The sequence below is a fragment of the Hetaerina americana genome, unplaced genomic scaffold, assembly GCF_022747635.1.
Source record: "Hetaerina americana unplaced genomic scaffold, ioHetAmer1.1.p SCAF_12, whole genome shotgun sequence".
Classification (NCBI taxonomy): Eukaryota; Metazoa; Arthropoda; class Insecta; order Odonata; family Calopterygidae; genus Hetaerina; species Hetaerina americana.
The window spans coordinates 32325904-32344961 of NW_027286292.1; the positions used below are offsets into that span (position 1 = coordinate 32325904).

Genomic DNA, 19058 nt, shown 5'->3' on the forward strand with positions numbered 1-19058 from the left:
TAGACCAGTAAGTAAATATATGCACCGCCAAATTAAGAAAGATTTAAATTTTAATTTCTATTTGTAAACTGTTTCATGCTTTCATCCAGCACACGCTACATTCTTAATAATACAACTTTTATTAGAGGTAAAAAAAGCACTTTGGTTAGAATAAAATTGTAGAACACCAAAGGCAACACTTCATTATTCTCATTCATAGGTAACTAGGAGTAGTATAAATTGATCAACCAAGAAATCAGGAGGAGAACTTCCATCTACCTAAGTTCAATATTCCTACACTCAATTAAGTTACTATGGATAAAATTCACATGGAGAATATGGTGCCTATTTTGGGACTTTACAGTCAGTCAATATTTGACAAATCATCATTTCAGTATAGATTTCAGGGTCCTCAGACATGAGGTTAAGATAACATAATTTATCATAGTAAAGTCAATTTCATTAAATTTCACTCATTTTTGATTTTGACACTTATTTGCCCATTTCTGGCACAAGAAAAACATCATAATTTAGGATAAAAGCCTAATTTAAGATATGCTGAGTACTGCAATATTTAAAATTGTCAATTCAGTTTAACATTTCATTATCAAAATAATTCTTTTTTAATTGTTTAAATGTGATGATTATTGCTGAGAACAATATGATTTTTATATCAAATGAAATGTTTACTTTGAAGTTGGCTAAAGTAGAGTCGGTACAATATCTACTTCATCCAATGATATATTGGCAATGAAGTCGTCAGCATCCCATATTGGAGTATCCTCTTATAAAAAAGATGCAGAATAAATTTTAAACTACCACTCAGGAAATTATGTGCCATGTAGAACATAATAGGTTTTGTTATGAGCATTGATGTGCTAATTACTGGATATATCAAAATTCACCAATACATTGGCCAATGCGAGTTTTCCTGCGTTTCTTCACTATCTTTATCAGTAAAATAAATTTCTGAAGATTTACTAAAAAGTTAAAGAAAAGAGGATTTTTACTCTTAGCTAATGCCCACTTCTAACTATTTTTTGTACATGAAAAATGAACTCAAATTCAGAATTGCATCAAACCAATTCCATAATTAACCAAGATTCCAAGATTAATGATGAAGCTGCTTTGTCTCAACAAACATATCACCTCCAGAGGCATCACAATGATATTGAGGTTGAATCTCATGTGAAATCTAATGTAACATCAAATGAATAGTACGAAGGGGGAGAAACATTTATGATATCAACATTTAAAGCTTGATTTACAGTCCCAGTAATAATTTGGACTAGGGGATGGTGTGTACTCTCTGAATATTTTCTAGTTAGTGTGCAATTATTCTCCATAACCTTCCTAATACCATTCCAAGATTTGCCTGACAATTAAACCAATGACAAAGTTGGAAACAATTACAATATAAAATACTGTACCAAGCAAAATGCATGTGAAAAAGATAAAATTTGTGCATAATATAAATGTATCACTAATGCACATATCTTTCAAAACAAAGAATAATAAAGAAAGTAAAACGTAATATACAACAAAATTCTGCAATTTTGGATAACGGAATTCTTGGTTTAATGTTAGGGTGAATACTAGCAGTTCACACCCCACAAATGAAATTGCATGAATCCTCTCAGTGGAAATGTGTCTTTATGAAGCAAAGCTAATGAAAAATATCAAAAGAAGTGAATCTAAATGAGAAGTCATTACATTTTGCCAACTGATAGATATGTACTCCATCAGGCTTTACTGATCCTATCAATTGTTTTCTCAGATAACTTTATGAACAGCTCATTATTATTTTTAAATACCAGAGAGCATGAAGTAATGAGCGCACACACACAGTTCCTTTGATCTTTCCATAACTACATTTTCTAGATTGATATGCATTTTGAATGAAATATTTTTCAATTTAATTGTACCAATTTTGGTGCAGCTCAAAAAGGAAGTTGATTAGACTGCCAAATCATACTAACAAATGGTTGGGAAACAGTAAATAAGGCACAATCCCTGACTGTATGGAGCTGTGCTCAAAATGAATAAAACATAACTAGCTGTCTACAGTGAAGCAATCAAGCTCCCAGTAAAAGAAATTGATTTTTTTGTTTACTTTGCTGGGCAAATAAGACCTTACTGTAAAGACAACTTTTATGAGGGTGCTAGGAATAAAAATTTGCCATAATCTATTATTTTAATGATATCTAGAACCAGTAACACATTCACAAATGCACACACTTAATTACATAGCATGATGTTTGGTCCTATCATGTGTTGTTGTGTTGTGCATGATGCAGATAGGTTTAGATGCCAGTATATGCATATTTACAGGAAACTATTAAAGAAACAAAAGGCCTACACAATCTTTAACCTAAAGGTTATTGCAGATGCAATGCTCTATGAAGGCAATTTGTCCCATATATATCCTACCATACAAGCCAGCTCTATTTAAACCAGAATATTTTATGTGATGCTGATAAATTACCTAGAAACTTCTCTCATATGTTCTTCAATTATTATAATTACTTAACAAGAATACATATTTTATGTATTCCTCTCCAGTAAAAAAGTTGTTACTATTGATGGTAGAAAATCATAACTAATGGAAAGTTAACAAACTTTACAGTGCTTAAATATACAAGGTTTGCATAAAAAGTACTGGTAGCAATTTTTTCCTGACATGTGCGTGAAGTGCTGAATTCCGACTACCGGTTAGGTGTGCGCATGATCGCAGATCGTATTGGCGCTGATAAGGCAACACAACGATTCCCCAAACCCCTTATAGTCCCAACTTGGCACCAGCGGACCATTTTCTATTCCCAAAACTGAAATCCTCCCTCAAAGGACACTACCATGGGATCCTTAGTGCCTTCAAAGAAGCTTGCACGCGTACCCTTACGGACCTTCTGGAACCCACCTACCAGGGAGCCTTTGAATGGTGGAAAAGCCGCAGGCAAAAGTGTGTTGATGCTCAATGGATGAACTTTAAAGAGTTATGAGGCAATGTAGCAATATCTGAAATAAATTTATTTTTCCAGAACATTTCCTGATAGTTTTTATAAAAACCATGTAAATGAAAATATCCCAATTTAAAGAGTCAATAAATGCTATCACACAGAAAAATTAAGCAATCTTGTTTTTATGAGCCTATAATTATATATTCTGTTCTAAATTTGGATAAATCAGAGGTTACATGTTTCTTGAATAATATGAAGGCCTAAGGTTCAAATTCCACCTTAATCATGGGGGTGTAACTCAGAAAATAGACCTACAATCCAAACCTGTGACATGTAGATTCAAGATAAAATGATTACCCTCAATATGATGAGCTTCATCCTCGTTTTCAATGTTTCCTTCATTCCACATTATTGAAAATTTCTTGATAACCACGAAGTTAGTTTCTCCAAAATTATGACGATGATCCCACATTACATTTATCATTCAGTCGGTAAAGGTTCTGTTTTGCAATCATAGTAATAATATATAATCATACTATATTGATAAATAAATGTATTAAGGAATCTACCAGTACATTTTTCCAGCCTTGGGTGTATTGGGTTGCTTCTGTTCTAAAGTATGACTTTCTCCATATCTGTTAAAACAAGAAGTCATCACACGTTTCATGTAATGTGTTATTAATTATCATACTTCCCAGCTCATGACATACACTTACTCCAAAAGTTTCTCTAAAATCAGTCTGAGTCTTATGGACCGGAGGTATACCAGTATAACTTCTGCCTAAAAAGCTCGAGCCGATTTGCCGAAAAAACTCTCAATCAAATATTTTTTGCAGCAGTGAAAAATGGAAAATGGCTGCTTTTATAACAAATTTTGATAATATCACTGTTTTGAGTCCATAGAAAGCAACAGAAATTTAATATTTCATTCGAGATTTCTCTAAAAAAATTCCCAAATGAATCATAGATGCATAGAATGCAGTGCGTTAAGTTTCATCTCAATTGTGCTGAAGCCGCAAAACTAATATCCGCTGGGCGGGAGTTCATCGGGGATGTTTCCCTCTACTAATACATAAATTCCTGATTAACTACAGATGAGTCTACAGACTCTGAACCTTAAGTAGTAAGAGTGTCATAAAGGCATAGAAAATGGTTGCTCTTCATACAAATTTTGATAATATTAAAATAACAGCAAACTAGGCATCCCACAAAAAGCTAAAATGATAATAACATTATGGGATTCTCAGAGAGAATATTGTGATATAGTATCGCATTTAAACTTGAATTTGCGAATTATGCTGCAGGACATATAAACAAGGCAGATGAAACGCACTTTGGCTCACCTCCAGCTGAGGAAACGCTAGTGGTATATCTAGTCAATGATGAGTGAAAAAATTTACGTTTATATGCTCCTAAATAATCAAAGCTTCCGCTGAAACTGCCCCTTGAATATGAAAGAAAGGCTATAAGGCACCAACTCATGATGTCATCTAGGCAGGAAGAATGAAATAGAGGTCAACTTCTAGAGTTTGTGATTGTCTTTATAAAAATGTGAAATTAGCAATGCCCTACATTGAAGTAAAGATGACATTATGTTTGAGGAAAATTACAACCCCAGCAAAAATAGCTACAGAAATGATTTAGCAGCTGTGATGACCAATTTCTGGGAATCTACAAGGAAAAATGTTGATATACATGCAGCTACTAATTTATCAATGTAACTTCAATTTTCTTCATTTTCAGTGTTAACAACAAAATAACTTGGATCCTTTTGTATTGGATCGAAGCATTTTTCACAACTTGTAAGCTGAAAATCAGGGTATGTCTTAGGTGCCTGGCTAGGAAATATGGTTTTCACATCTGGAGATTTTATTACATACACATATTTTGTATCTCCTAATTAAATTGTCAAAATGAATTCAGGTAGTTAAAAAATGTCCCCCGGGTCTGCATACTGATGGTGAGATCATGGTATATATGTCTTGAAGTGGCATGACAGATGTCAAGCACTCATATTGCTCACTGAGTGTGGTACTTAAATGGTTTAAGTCCCCAGTCAGAGGTGTAACCTGAAATCATATGAGGTAATGAGGGGGCTGAATCGCTTTAATCTGTACATGTCATACTACACATGTGAGCCCCATGCCCTCAAGTGGTACAAAAAAATTTGACTACACATTTTCCAAGTAATGCCACTGAATAGTTTTTGGGTCAAACAGTGGGGAAGGAAAAAAAAACCTGCATGAATTTAGACACAACTTCATACAATTACAATTATCAGTAATATAACAACAGTGACTGGATAATCCAAAATTAATAGCAATGCTTTCCTCAAAGCCAACCCTCTCCTTTTGAGATTGAAAAAAAGCAATGGATACAAAAAATACCATGGTATGGTAATTTAATAAATGGAGACGCATATGTATCCAGTTTGCATAAGGCCTCTGCATAGAAAAGTCCCCCAAATATGACATGATTAATGAATCTTTAGATTACAATAAATGTGTATTTTTAACTAAGTTTAGCATTGAAGCATCATGTAAATTTGAGATTGGTAATTGTGTTCAATTTATTTATTGCCATTGGATGAAGAGATACCATACATTTTGTTTTTGTACCTCATTCACCATTTTGAATGTGCACAAAATCACTCAAAGAAACTTGGTATGATAATATCAAAAGACAAATTTTTACAACAAAAAATGACAGCTAGAACAATTGCTCATTTATCATCATGCCATATCCATTTACCTATTGTATGTGTACATATTTTACAAGTGAAAAGTAAAAATAGTTGCAAATTATGCTGTCATAATGTAACAATCTACTTTTATAGAACATTGACTTGCTTGTTCTGCGGAGTGGATAACCTCAGATATTGAGCACACATTTGCCTTGATTTCCGGGCATAATTACATATTGCTTCTAAATATCAAAATTTTAAATATTGCAAGAATTAAATGTTTGAAATTATTTATCTAAAAATCCATTTAACAATATCGAAACAGGATTCAGATTTGACAAGGTTTTTATGAATTTAGCCAGCACTAACTGTAATAAAAAGTAATGCTCCAGAGACTTTAACATAAACATTAAGAGGTATGTGGAAATATAATTTGATAGCAATTAATGTTTTATGTGTAGATAAGATCAAATATTAACAACATTATTTTTATATTATCCTGAATTTTAGCACATTTTAATCCTATGCAATATCTTTCAAAAATCAGCACTGAACTAGATATCCAAATCGCTAATAATTAATTTGAAATTAAGGAATTTGAACAGCTTTCTACACCATGCCTTTCTAAAAATGCCCTTATTTAGGGACAGCATAATTTAAATTTTATACAATTTACACATTTTATAAAAAAACTCCATTAGCTAATTTCAAATTTTTTCCCTTAATAATTTGAATCAAACTTGCTCCAGCAAATTTTTTAGAGATTTCAACTCAAAGTTTAATTCAATTGAACTACTTCTTGATAGACATGTCCCAGTTTCAACAGTTTAAATAGGTTTGACCACTAATTATCTTTTGTTATTATCTTAGAAAGGTGAAAGACAAAATCAAATACAGAAATTCATTTAATAAAAATTACAAACCATGTGTAGCAAGAGCTTTCCAAAATAAATATTGAAACGTAGAATAATTATTTTGGGACAAATTGAATGCATAGTCTTTGATGATTCTAAAAATCAATAACATTTCCATTGATGCCAAACACAAAATTTAAACAGTTAAACATGGTGTCTATCTATCTCATTAAATTCATGTAAAAGCAACCTTCTTCATTTTTAAATAATGTTCTCAATTGGGCTAAATGTCAACTGCTGGTTACAGAAAATGCAGTAATAAGTTAATGCTAAGTGATGGCAGATGTTATATCATTTTATAAAACTATAAGCATCTCTTTATGGTCACAACAGCTATGCCTAGTACGGACAGAATGTATCACATGCCTGCAACCAATAGATTCAATATTGCCTATTGTCTCAGTTGAGGAAGTACAATGATCCTTCGGTTGATATTTGAACCAAAAACTTCTAGGAACTTTTGCTAAAACTGGTCCGACACGGATGTGGGATTTTTCTCTTTTTCCACTTCCATTGTCCCATAAAGCCCCCCCCCCATCCTCCCTCTGACTCACTTATCCCTTTATGGTCCAAACTCATAGCTCAGCAATAAGTTGTCTCAATAATATCTACACACTACTGCATACTTTCATAAAGGAGAAGATAGCTGTTCAAAATTAAAATGTTTTTCACTTGGCTAATAGAAAATTTGTTATTTAAAGCTTTCTGCCATCTCATAGAATGACATTTTGACATTTAATTTAACCAAATTACCTCCACAAAACATGCCTATATACACACAAAATTTATTTGAAAATATCCAAAACATTTACAGTTATAAACCACCAGTACACATCTCTACATTATCTTCTTATGTCGGTATACACACAATGAAAAAGTAGGAGTAGCTGTTCAAAAATGTGTTGAGTCAGGTTTTTGGTATTCATTTAGACTTAAATGGCAAAAGTAGAAACAAATCAGATTTGGATTTCTGATGGCCTGAATCTTTTCTCACCAAGCAAAATTTATCAGTTTTCTTATATAATGTATTTTATGAACTAAAGGAGTTAATCCAACATACATCCTGTATAACATCACATCATTTGATACATAATTGAAGTGGCATTAAAATAGATGATTTGTATCCTGGTCAAGGAGCAAATTGTCTACAGGAAAATCTGGGTTGGCAAACTGCAAAGGAAGTGAAACATGGTACTAGTGGAATGAAATCTGAATGAGGGTTACCCATGAAGACATTCAGTGCACGATACCTACCATATTTTTTAAGTCATATAAAACATAACTAATTCAATTTTAAATTTGGGAAAATATTTAAGAATATTTTAGCATTCACTTATCAACAACAGTACTCAACAGCATAAAGTATAAGGTGTTTGCAGAAGTGGAAACATTAAACATCAAAATTTAGTCAATACAATCACACATTCATTGCAAACAATTAAAAAGCAAGAAAAAAAACCACCTGCTTAGCTACAAAAAAAGAAATTGATTCTTTTAAATTCTAGTCCACCTTCAAAATAATGAAATGAATATTCAATACAAATAGTTTTGTTTAATATTTCCCTCTTCTACAGACATTCCCAAACTAGTATTAGCTTTGTGTACTCATAGTATACTTGGATGTGTTGAATATTTTCCAAATTTCATTTCTATAAGCCACATAAATATTTGAAATGTGTACTAATGATAAGATAAATATGGTGTATTGAACATTTGAAGACAACATGCTTTTAGGAATAACTGCTTAGTTATCAATTGGTGGGCACTTATCTAATGAAAGTGTCTGATTTAAAACTTAAGATAACTAAATTTTTCTTTAAACCAGCCAGTCCCGGTATTGGCGGGGTTAAATTCTCGTCTGCCAACCCAAGGGCTGCGGGTTAGATTTCTGCCTGAGTGGGTTTTCCTCCACCTAGGGTTTGGGTGTTTGTCATCGTGTCCATTGTTATTGTTCTGAGCCAGATAATAAGGCCGAAAAGTGCTAATTTCAGACTAATTCTAAATAAATAATTAACTGCTAAATATTTTATCCAGCAATTTTGAGGTTCAGCTATTAATTTTCAAATGCGATAAATGAGGCATCTAAAATGCATGAAATTCACTAATGTGCAACACTTTTAGATCTAAGCAGGATATTTACTATTATGCTAAGCAATTAGGATCAAAGGTTTCCAGAAATAGGGCAGTGAAGAAAATGACATAGTAAATACTCACTCCAGGCATATTCCCCCCTGGAACAGGTTTCATCATGGTGTACATGTTTTCACCACCTGAATTAGAAGAGTCTGAAAAAAACAAGTTGGTAACTTCAGAAATCTCTCCAAATGCACATATGGTTAATTATATAAATTACCAATAAAACTATTTACATCTATCCCAGGGATGATACTTGAGGTTACCTGTCTTAGGTCCAAATAAATAGAACAGTCATAATTTCAAGAAATATCAATGGCCCGGTCCTCCAATAGTACCTTCAGGAATAGATTCACCATAAGATTCACCTTAATTAATTACAGCTCACTAATAACTGCACTAAGTTTCTACAGTTATATCAACTAGATAATTACACCACATTAGCAAATTATTTACACAAAGCACTCTATCAAAATGTTTATTGGTCTTGTGAAAAGAGGATACCTTAATTTTCTAAAATCTATGATAAAAATAAATATTATCACAATCAAACCATGGATAAACCATTATCCTTTTGATAAACCATAATTTAAAGCTTTTTCTAGCTAACTAAATACCATCTCACCAAAGAAACTTCCTGTGTGAAACTAATATTTCATGTCCCTTGTCCATGCATTCCACTGCAACGGAGTTACATAGTTAAAACTAAGTGTTTCATAACTAAATACTAAAGCAATGAAATAATTTATTTATTATTAGACCAAAGGTAAGGTATCAATATTTACAGAGGTCAAATTAGAATTATGTACACAATAAAAGTTATAACTCTATAAAAATATATGCAATAATAATTCCTTAAGTCATGGAATAAATATGATATACTTTAAAATAAAAAAAAATGCTGGTCAAGAGTTTCAAGTGCTTCAAATGAAGTAACACAGAACATCCAAACAAAATATGACAAATTAGTAATACGTTACACTTGAGTACACATTTAGAATACAATATTAAAAAGGCATTCTCATTTGACATGCCACAAATTAGCAGAAGAATTTCAATTCACACAATTTAGCATTTTTGGCAAATAGAAAAATCATTTTGGAAGTAAATTCAAGAAACATGGCCTTCATTTGAAAGAAAGAAATCTGGTCAAATGGGTAAGCAAAGTATGGGCATGTCATGGAAGCTTGGTTTGTCATTGGTGATAGGATGTATCGTATTCACCTTGTCTTGTGACGGGACTGGGAGTAGGCATTCTGTGACTAGCGGGAGAATAGGGACCCACAGAACCTAGAAAGAAATAAACATCAGAGCTAAATGCCAAGGATCTCAAAACTTAGAGGAGAATCTCAAAGGAGTTCAAACACAATAACAGTAGGTAGACTACAGAGGTGAGGAAATAAGCATGCTCAGTGACACAGAAGAGCAATGAAATGAAAGTAAACAGTGCTGTATAGCTACTACACAAAACATGGAACAATACACAAAAACATCCACACATAGCACACATGGACAGAAATGAAGAGATACTGCAAACAAGGCTTGGTTATTTTACTAACGTACAATAGCTGTTGAAAACTAGTGTAATTGCCACTGCATTAGCTCACAGTGAATAAAGCTATTAAATACTACATAACAATCATGCACAAGCCAATTTTAATACATTTTCCATCCCTCTCAATAAATAATGCACAAAAATGGTATATGAAAACCTATCAGTGATTTTAAGTTAAATGCTATTTTTCACATCCTTAACTTGGATAAAGAGTACATAATTTTTACCAGAATTGAGCAAAGTAAGGATATTAAGCTCAATATCAAGTCCACACAGTTCCACATAAAGTAAACTTAATAACTGATTAAAATTCATTATGCACAAAATTTTTTTTTGAATTTTACCAAAACCAGATCCAACCATTATTTTTAGGTTGTTTGAGTAATTATGAGCAGAGAAAAAATATATCAGCTTTAATCTACACTGTTTGAAAGGTCTAGTTAGCCATTTTTTTAAAAAAAGAAGAGATATTCAAATCGTTCAAAGTTAACATTCATTTCACAGAGCCCCTAAAATAGAATCATACTGATATTTTATTCTCTTTCATAAGTTCTATATCTGTAGCAAATCTGATCCTGATTTATTTCACATCATATCATAAATTACACCTCTGAAGTAAACATAGACATTTTATTTTGTGAATTTCCTTTTCCCATGCCTCACTTTTTCTTGATGCATCATTTGCATCTTGATGATTCTTTTATGAATGCATATTTTTCTCTTATAAAATTCATGTAAGTGTAAGAGCATGTGAATTATCACTCCTCCCAAATGATTGGGAATAAAATATATTTCCACTCAAAACAGGTAATGTGCGTGCCAAATGGTGGATATATTCATCATGCATTAAATTTCTAGACACCATCATCCACATCTCTGCCCACAACATTGCAAGATTGCTTCTATCTTTTATCAGTAATCATTTCACCTGCACTCACTCGTACATTTAGATTTGTAGCAGGGGATATCATATGCTGAAGACAGACATACATTTGCATAGCCCAGAAAAGATTTTTCCCTAAGGTCAGGCTATCATAACCACTGCCCAGGTGGCTCAATAACCACTTGTATGATTTCAAGTTCCACCAAACAAATGTGAAAGCTCCATGTAACAAAAAGTACAAGCGAAAAATATTTCTCAGTGCATTGTGTGATCGATTTCTGTGATCAAAATATACCTTATGGAGCAACTGAAGCATCACATTGCATTTTGTTTTTAAAGTTTAGACCGCTTCATAAATATTGCTTTTGGTATTTAAGTGAATAACATAGTATTATATGACCCCTGAATTTTCTCGTTCCTCCCACATGGAGTAATCTTGGTATATGATAGATAGAATCTGGTCAGTAACTTCGTGTATGAAAGGCCAACTAGAATAGCAATGAAACTAACATCCACCACATTATTCATGAGAAAAGAGGTAAAAAACCCTTACGTAACCTTCCCATCTTTGTGGAATTCTTCACAGGAGCCATACCAATCAGGCAATTGAAAAAAATAGGATAACTTTGATGCACATCTCATCTGAGTAGAGAAAAATAAAAAATCTTGATACCGTTTACCACCATTTCTAATACTGAACTGCAAATCAATTGGTGCGGCCCAAATACCAAAACTACTAATACTTGGTTAAAATATTTCCTAAATCAACTCCTAATTATAATTGTAGCTTAATTTTTTTTGCTGTGGTACTAAATTTTAAATAAAAAATTAACATCAATTGCTTATGGTATATTTAAATAAATTTTATTTTCAAATAAATTATTGCTTATGTCTATGCATGCTGCCAAAACATCCAATTGCATTATGAAACTGCAATGGAGTGAAAACAATGATTCTTGTATTACTATTGACAGCTTGAAAAAAATGCAAGAGAAATGCAAGTGTCCTTATCGTATCCTTGCCCATATCCAATTTTCCTTGAAAAGTATTTATCTGGTAGGTTATTCTTAAAGTAAACATTATTCTACTTTCCTTTGCCAGCTAACATTTAGCCACTGAAGAGTGTCCCCAATTTTATTTCATAATGATTCAGCCCTATCAGATAAAATAATCACTATCATACTTATACCATTAAATGGATGCTTTTCTCTTTGTGTAACTACTAGTGTTTTCAAAACATTCTCACGCTTTTGTCTTTCTTCATGTTCACGAAATATTCTTCCCAAGGTGGACTCTTCCATCTAATGAATACTAATTATGAAAAGAAGCAAACTCAATATCTCAGTATTCTTATATATTTTGATACTTGCCATATCAAAATAGAGTATTAATTTTACGGAATTATTATCTTTTACATGTTTTCCTCATATAGGTAACTGTTATTTATATGTACTTTACATTCAGAATTATGTTAACTTTTTGTAGCCCCCCCTGTAATGCTTCATAATTACATTATGTCCAGCTACCAGAAATCTACAGTTTTATTCTTTGAAAACTGTCTTAGTTTCTCATTAGGTATTTCGTGTCTCTGCTCACTGTATGGGTTTAATTCTAACTAAGCAAAAATGCATGATGTTTTTATTAATATTAAAGTAACAGCTAGAACATCATTGATGCCAAATATTAATCTCACAAACTAAAAAGCATTTCAAATGCTACTTTTCAGTATGTAATCAGTGGAATACTCATAGTATTTCAAAATATTTCTTTAGCAATGTGTATTTTACCACTGGATGCACAATATGAAGAATTAAAAAATGTTCAAAATCATAATTAAGAAGTGTGTTAAAAAGTCCTAATGCTCTATTGAAAATTCCAAAGATTTTTCATTGTGGAATAGGGTGATTCTGATATCATTTAATAGCTGCTGCTCCTCTCTAATCTCAGACTTCACCTAATATTTTCCCAAATGACATTTTGGCCAAATCCAACCCTTTATTTGACATCATATAAGTATTTGTATTGACCGAGTAGAATCAAAAACTACTACACTCATCATGCCCTACCATTGGTTTCTCAGGGCATTTTAATTAGAGCTTGTAACAATTAATTCAATTGAATTATCCTGAGACAAACTTGAACATTAACCATACAGATATATCATGCCTCTACCAAAATCATACGGTGAAAGCCTTAACAAGTACTTATCCATTAAAGATGTGGTTTCCTGTTCAAAAAAAATTTCCCATGATATCTCTATTGATCAAGATGGAAATTCATTATTGCCAAGTTAACTTCATATTGATTTTTTTAATGAACTAATTTCATATGAAGTAAAATAAACATAAATACATGCATTAAAAACTGGGGTCGCAGTACCTGCTGGAAAAAATTGCATTATGGTACATCTCCCTCAAAAAGCAACATGCTGATTTTGGGTTGGGTATGCTGATAGTGTCATGCAACCAAATTAAATATGATGACTGAGTAATTAACATTGGAATGTTTTTCTTTTCAGACATTTCATTTTTATATTTACTGAACAAAAAGATCACTATGATTAAGGGATATATTAAAATATACCATTATGTGTACCTCTTAATAATATTAATTAAAGAAACAAATACCAAAGGTGGCCTTCACGAAAACCTTTGAAATATATTTTGTGGTTTTAAATAATTGCTGATTCCAAGATTAGCAGAAAATTTAGATAGAATGACATTGCTTATTCTGAGATTCAAACCAGAAGTGTGCTGGGGAGGCCTTCCAAGTGCAGTGAAATCCAAATGCTAGAGAAGGGACAAAGGCAAAAGCAAAAGAAAAGGCTACAAATAGGAGCTAGGAAAAATATAACACTAAACTGAGGAGAATAACAGAGTATGGATAGGATTCAGAGATGGTGTATTTGCTATAAGGTTAAATAATTTGCTATGGCAAAGAGCACTCTGAGAAAACAATTGGCCAATTTCCTAATTATGATTTAAATAAGGAATATACCTCTTGTATATTTGAATGTCCATAACCAGAGTCATGACCAAAGAATCTTAAAAAAAACCAGTAAAACTCTCCTGCGAGTGCATAAGTGGCATCAATCACTTTGCCAAGTAATTTTCCTCTAATACTACTCATCTCTATTGATACACATATGCAGCAAGGATGAGTGGACGGCAATATCTATTTGAGTCCAATTTTGACAATTCACATTAACTGTGTTGGGCATTTAAATATGAAGGATGTGTTTAGAAATTCATGGCATGAACTTAAAACATCAGTTCCTACATTAATACATCGTACGTGCAGAAAATAACAGTTTATTCAACATTGAACCTATTTGAAGAAACTTTTACTTCAATGGGAATATATGGTAGACGTGCGACACCATTCATGGCAAGTTATGGACCTTAAAATTTTCAAAAGTCTGAGGATGTAAATTCATCTACCAAACGCATTGATAAAAATAGAGCAACTCATATTTAAAATGTTATTGAACAGATCCTATTTTGTCTAGAAATCCAAATGTGTAATTCAATAATAATATAAAAGATTAAGGACACATTATGTAGTATGCAATTATACCATACTTTTCATTTCAAGTAATGAACTTAAATATAATGCCTGAAGGAATAGAAATTTCTTGAAAGCTTAAAATTGCTATTATACTAGCTTTTCAATGTATCACATTATTTTATCTTTAGTGATCATATTTCAGTTATTTTTACACTATTGGAGTGTTTAGGTGAGAGAATGGGTTGACAAAAGAACTTGGTGCTAAACTCAAATTTAATTTTAAAAGAAACCACTCCCTAAATGGCCTAGTTATTGGTTGAAATGGTTTAAAGCCAAAGTTGATGATATAGTTTTATTTTCAAGTAAATTAAACCATATTTCAGCTAGAGCAAATAAAACCATAAAACCATAAACACAGTAATCAACCCGAAGGTCGGTTTAGTAGGTGATGATAGAGATCACCCAGTACTAAGCCCTATACGGCGTGTGAAAAGTCACATCAGGGTAGGGGGGCCAGTTCCTTTCCCTGTGCCGGTTATGGTTTCCCGGGAAGACCTGGTACCCGAAAAATCACTTTAGCTTGGGTGGAGCTGCAGGTGCCCAGAGTGCCTTGCCCGGGAATCGAACCCGGGACCCTCTGATCAGCAGCCCAACGCTCTACCCACTGGACTACCGCGACCCACCTAGCGCAAATAATATTTCTATAAGGTATCTTTACACTGAATTTTCCCAAAAATTGTAGGCATTAAATACATAATATCAAATGGTTGAAAGGGGATCGGGATGGTGTGGTGACTAATATACTGGCTTCTCACCAATACGGCCCAGGTTCAAAAGCTGGAGGTGACAGATATTTTTCAGTGGTATCCCGATCCCTTCCTGAAGTGCCTTGGGGAGAGCACTTGTGAGTATGCTGAGAGAGTGGGTACGCCAAGAGAGTGAGTACGTCGAGAGAGTGAGTACGCCGTCCATCAGATAGGACTTGACGTCAGACCCCTTGCCACCTTTCAATAAGAGTAGGCTAATATTGACACTGGGTTACTCTCCACCCTTCCTTTCCCATCCATTTCTAGTGGCGCAAATGACCTTTGCTGTTGATTGCCTCCCCTAAAACTACGACTAAAAATGGGTGAACTCTTTATAGAGTCATTTAGCGAACCTCAATTGAGTATCTAAATCCATATTGAGTATCTAAATCCATATTGAGTATCTCTTCCATAAATAGCGCCCATGAGATATATTCATCATCTTGCTTCATCATTTTGCCAAAAATTTCGTGTCACAAGCAATTAACTACATACAATAAAGTTTTACAAATTTTCCTGAGTTGAGCCTCTTGCAAAAAAATTGCCTCAACTCAATAACATCACACTGACGGTATTGAAACATGTAGGATGCAGGGTTGCAGGATCATGAGCCACCAAGAGAAGAAGAAGTCCAACAATTTATGATAGTAAGAAGTAAGGGTTCTGGATGGTGATGGGTTACGGAAAATTTGAATAGTCAAGAGTTTTGGTTTGACCTAGGAACGAGACCAATAGCGAACAAGTACCGCGAGGGAAAGTTGAAAGGCACTTCTGAAGAGAGAGTTCAAGAGTACGTGAAACCATTTGCCAAAAGTTATTTTTTCATATAATGCTTTATGAAGCTAATGGCTATAGCAGCAGCACACCAAAAACTAACCACACAGATGCTGAAGAAATCCAATTTGCTTTGAGATCTAATCTTTATCCCCAATTTCCCTCTACACTAATGTGCCAAGGTATTTATTGGGTTTTATGGTGCTTCAATTGCTAAGCTCAATTTGAGCTAAAGAACCCATTCAGATTAGTCCATTTTGTGATACCACAACATGGCCACGTTGGGTATTTGAACCCATTATGATTAGGTTAACCAGGAAATGCCATCCAACCACATTGATTAATTTAGTTAATATAAACCATAAACTCTTTCTTATCACACAATTGCCCTTTTGACTAGCTTAGCTAATATTTATTTGTTGGGTTATTTAAGATGCCCAACCACTAGGTAAGTACAGGGTGTGGCGGTTATCTCCAGACAAATTTCAATTTGGATTACCTGCCATTTGAGTCCCTCTGGAGGTCGCGATTGGGGTTCTTGAAAGATATAAGCATCTAGTAAACAGTCATAACCTCAAAATGGCTGAGATGTTAGGTACAAGTGCTGAGTACAATCAAAGAGCCGCTATTATCGAAAGTGTTCTCGCTGGGCGTTTGCCCAGTGAAATAGTTCGATTCTTCAAGTACCCCAGATCAACTGCTTACGATATTGTGGCTAAGTATAATTCATTGGAGAAGTCTGGGGAATGTTTCCTCATCCAAGAAAATGCTCAGGCACTGATTTCAGAAGAATTTTACAAATTTTGAATAATGTCGTGAAACCGTGTATGGTAACTGTGGCCTCGGGGAGACAATATGCCTTTCAACAGGATGGTGCATCAGCTCAAATGAGTCATTTAGTCCAAAACTGGCTCTCAGATAACATTGACCTGTTCTGGTCAAAGGAGTTCTGGCCCCCGAATAGCCCGGACTTGAACCCCCTCAACTATTATGTTCGCAGTGTAGTCGAAATAGTTAACAATAAGATGAGGCACCCTAATGTCGCATCTCTATGCACCGCTATTGTAGCAGCATTCACGAATATGGACAGCGCCGTTTTAAAGAGTGCGTACGATCGATTCAGGACAAGATTGAAGCGGTCATTGCAGCTGAAGGGGGTTCAATTGAGTAATTACTCTTGACAGATGCCACTACTTGCACGTATAAGGATTTACATTTTCATTTATACATTTTTTAATACATTTGCTTTCATATAAAAGTTTCATTTGTCGGGATAGTAGGTAGAGCTTGCTTTAATACAAAAGCATACAATGTGTGGAATGCACATATTCAAGAAAGAGGGTTGGTGCCTTTCCCTATGATACCTGTATTCTCCTCTGAATTTCTGGTTAGCATAACATCACACAACAATAATTACTAGACTAACTAACCGATGAAAAGAATTGTCTATTAATAAGCGATACCCCATTTGCATATTTAGAACTGTATGTACACACAATTGTCACCTAATATATTTACAAGCTTTTTTTAACCTCAAAATTGGCTCATGTGAAATGAGTGTGATAACCGGTATGATCTAAAATTTAACCAACTTATTAAAAATATAAATTATTAGAAAATGAACAATTTAATGCAGGGAAGAGGAAAAGTGAATGCACTATTCCCTAATGCATAAACCCCACATTAAAGCTGTTCAGTATTATATCCCTTTGGATAAACTTGTGTTATCAAAAACTATAAGATCATAAATCCAGCAAGTACTTATTTTCATTATAAAATCATTTTCTAATAAACATTCAATATAGCGGTATATATGTATATCTAATGAATGAGGGGATCAGGATGGTGCGGTGGCTAACGTACTAGCTTCCCACCAAGAGGGCCTGGTGACAAATTTGGAGACAAATATTTTTCCATGGTATCCTGATCCCTACTTGAGGTGCTTGGTGGAGAGCACTTTGAGTGAGTAAGACATATGCCAGTTGGGGGAAGTTAAACTACAGACCCCTTGGTGCCTTTCAACAAGAGTAGGCTAATGCCGATGCCAGGTTCTCTCCACCCTTCCTTTCCCATCCATTCCTAATGGTGCAAATACCTTAGCTGTTGGTCGCCTCCCATAAAAATTACTTCTATCAAATGAATGAGTTAGGATGCTTCTGTAATAAAGAAAGATTTTCTCGTGCCTAAATGATAATCACTGCAAAGTGCAGCCATTGATGGTGAAAAAAGGATTCAAAACGCAGACAATAACCTGAACATTTTATACAATTACCTGATATATTCAGGATCCAAGATGTTATAAATATCTTTTTAAAGCCCATGGCTGATCAGCACTGAACAATTTTATATTGCCTATTGATAGGGCTACAGTAAATGCTTCATGTCATTTGAAGATTCCCAAAACCAATGAACTAGGAGAGGAAGATGTGACATGCAATACAAGTATGGTTGATGAAGACTGCATCTACATGGCATATTGCAACTTTAGCAAAGGTATCCCAATACTTGTTCTATAACATGCAGATAAAGCAATGCATTAACCTGGCCATGAAAAAATAAGCTAAGGAATGGAGTAAATACATAGAGAAAAATTTCAGCCAGGGAGTGAATACTCCAGAAAATTACAACATTAACATGCTAAAGGATAGCTCATGAATAATAAGAAAGCTAGAGTCAGAAGAGAAAAACTGCAGTCAAAAGAGTGTAAAAAATAGAATAAAATGATAAATAGTTGATAAAATTGGTACTTTTTAATAATTGAAATAACTTTAATGTGACTTAATCGAGACATTAATAATATTATGTTACAGCACACACACCAAACTGACAACGCATTAGAGTAGCAGAGGGATAAACCCATGGTGTGT

General features: G+C 33.7%; 1 protein-coding gene across 5 annotated transcripts in view; it reads right to left on the reverse strand.

Moving 5' to 3' along the window:
• Positions 1-19058, reverse strand: part of Ssdp (Sequence-specific single-stranded DNA-binding protein) — a 155624-nt gene that overhangs the window by 12529 nt on the left and 124037 nt on the right. For 3 of the 5 annotated variants that reach the window (XM_071582872.1, XM_071582871.1, XM_071582874.1), the window contains exons 14-15: positions 9891-9956; positions 8748-8818 (exon numbers count right to left, since the gene is read on the reverse strand). In XM_071582872.1, coding sequence (XP_071438973.1) covers positions 8748-8818; positions 9891-9956 — 137 coding nt within the window. Of the gene's footprint in view, positions 1-7094; positions 7704-8747; positions 8819-9890; positions 9957-19058 lie in introns of those variants that run through there. The other 2 variants (XM_071582875.1, XM_071582873.1) reach the window with 2 other exon arrangements.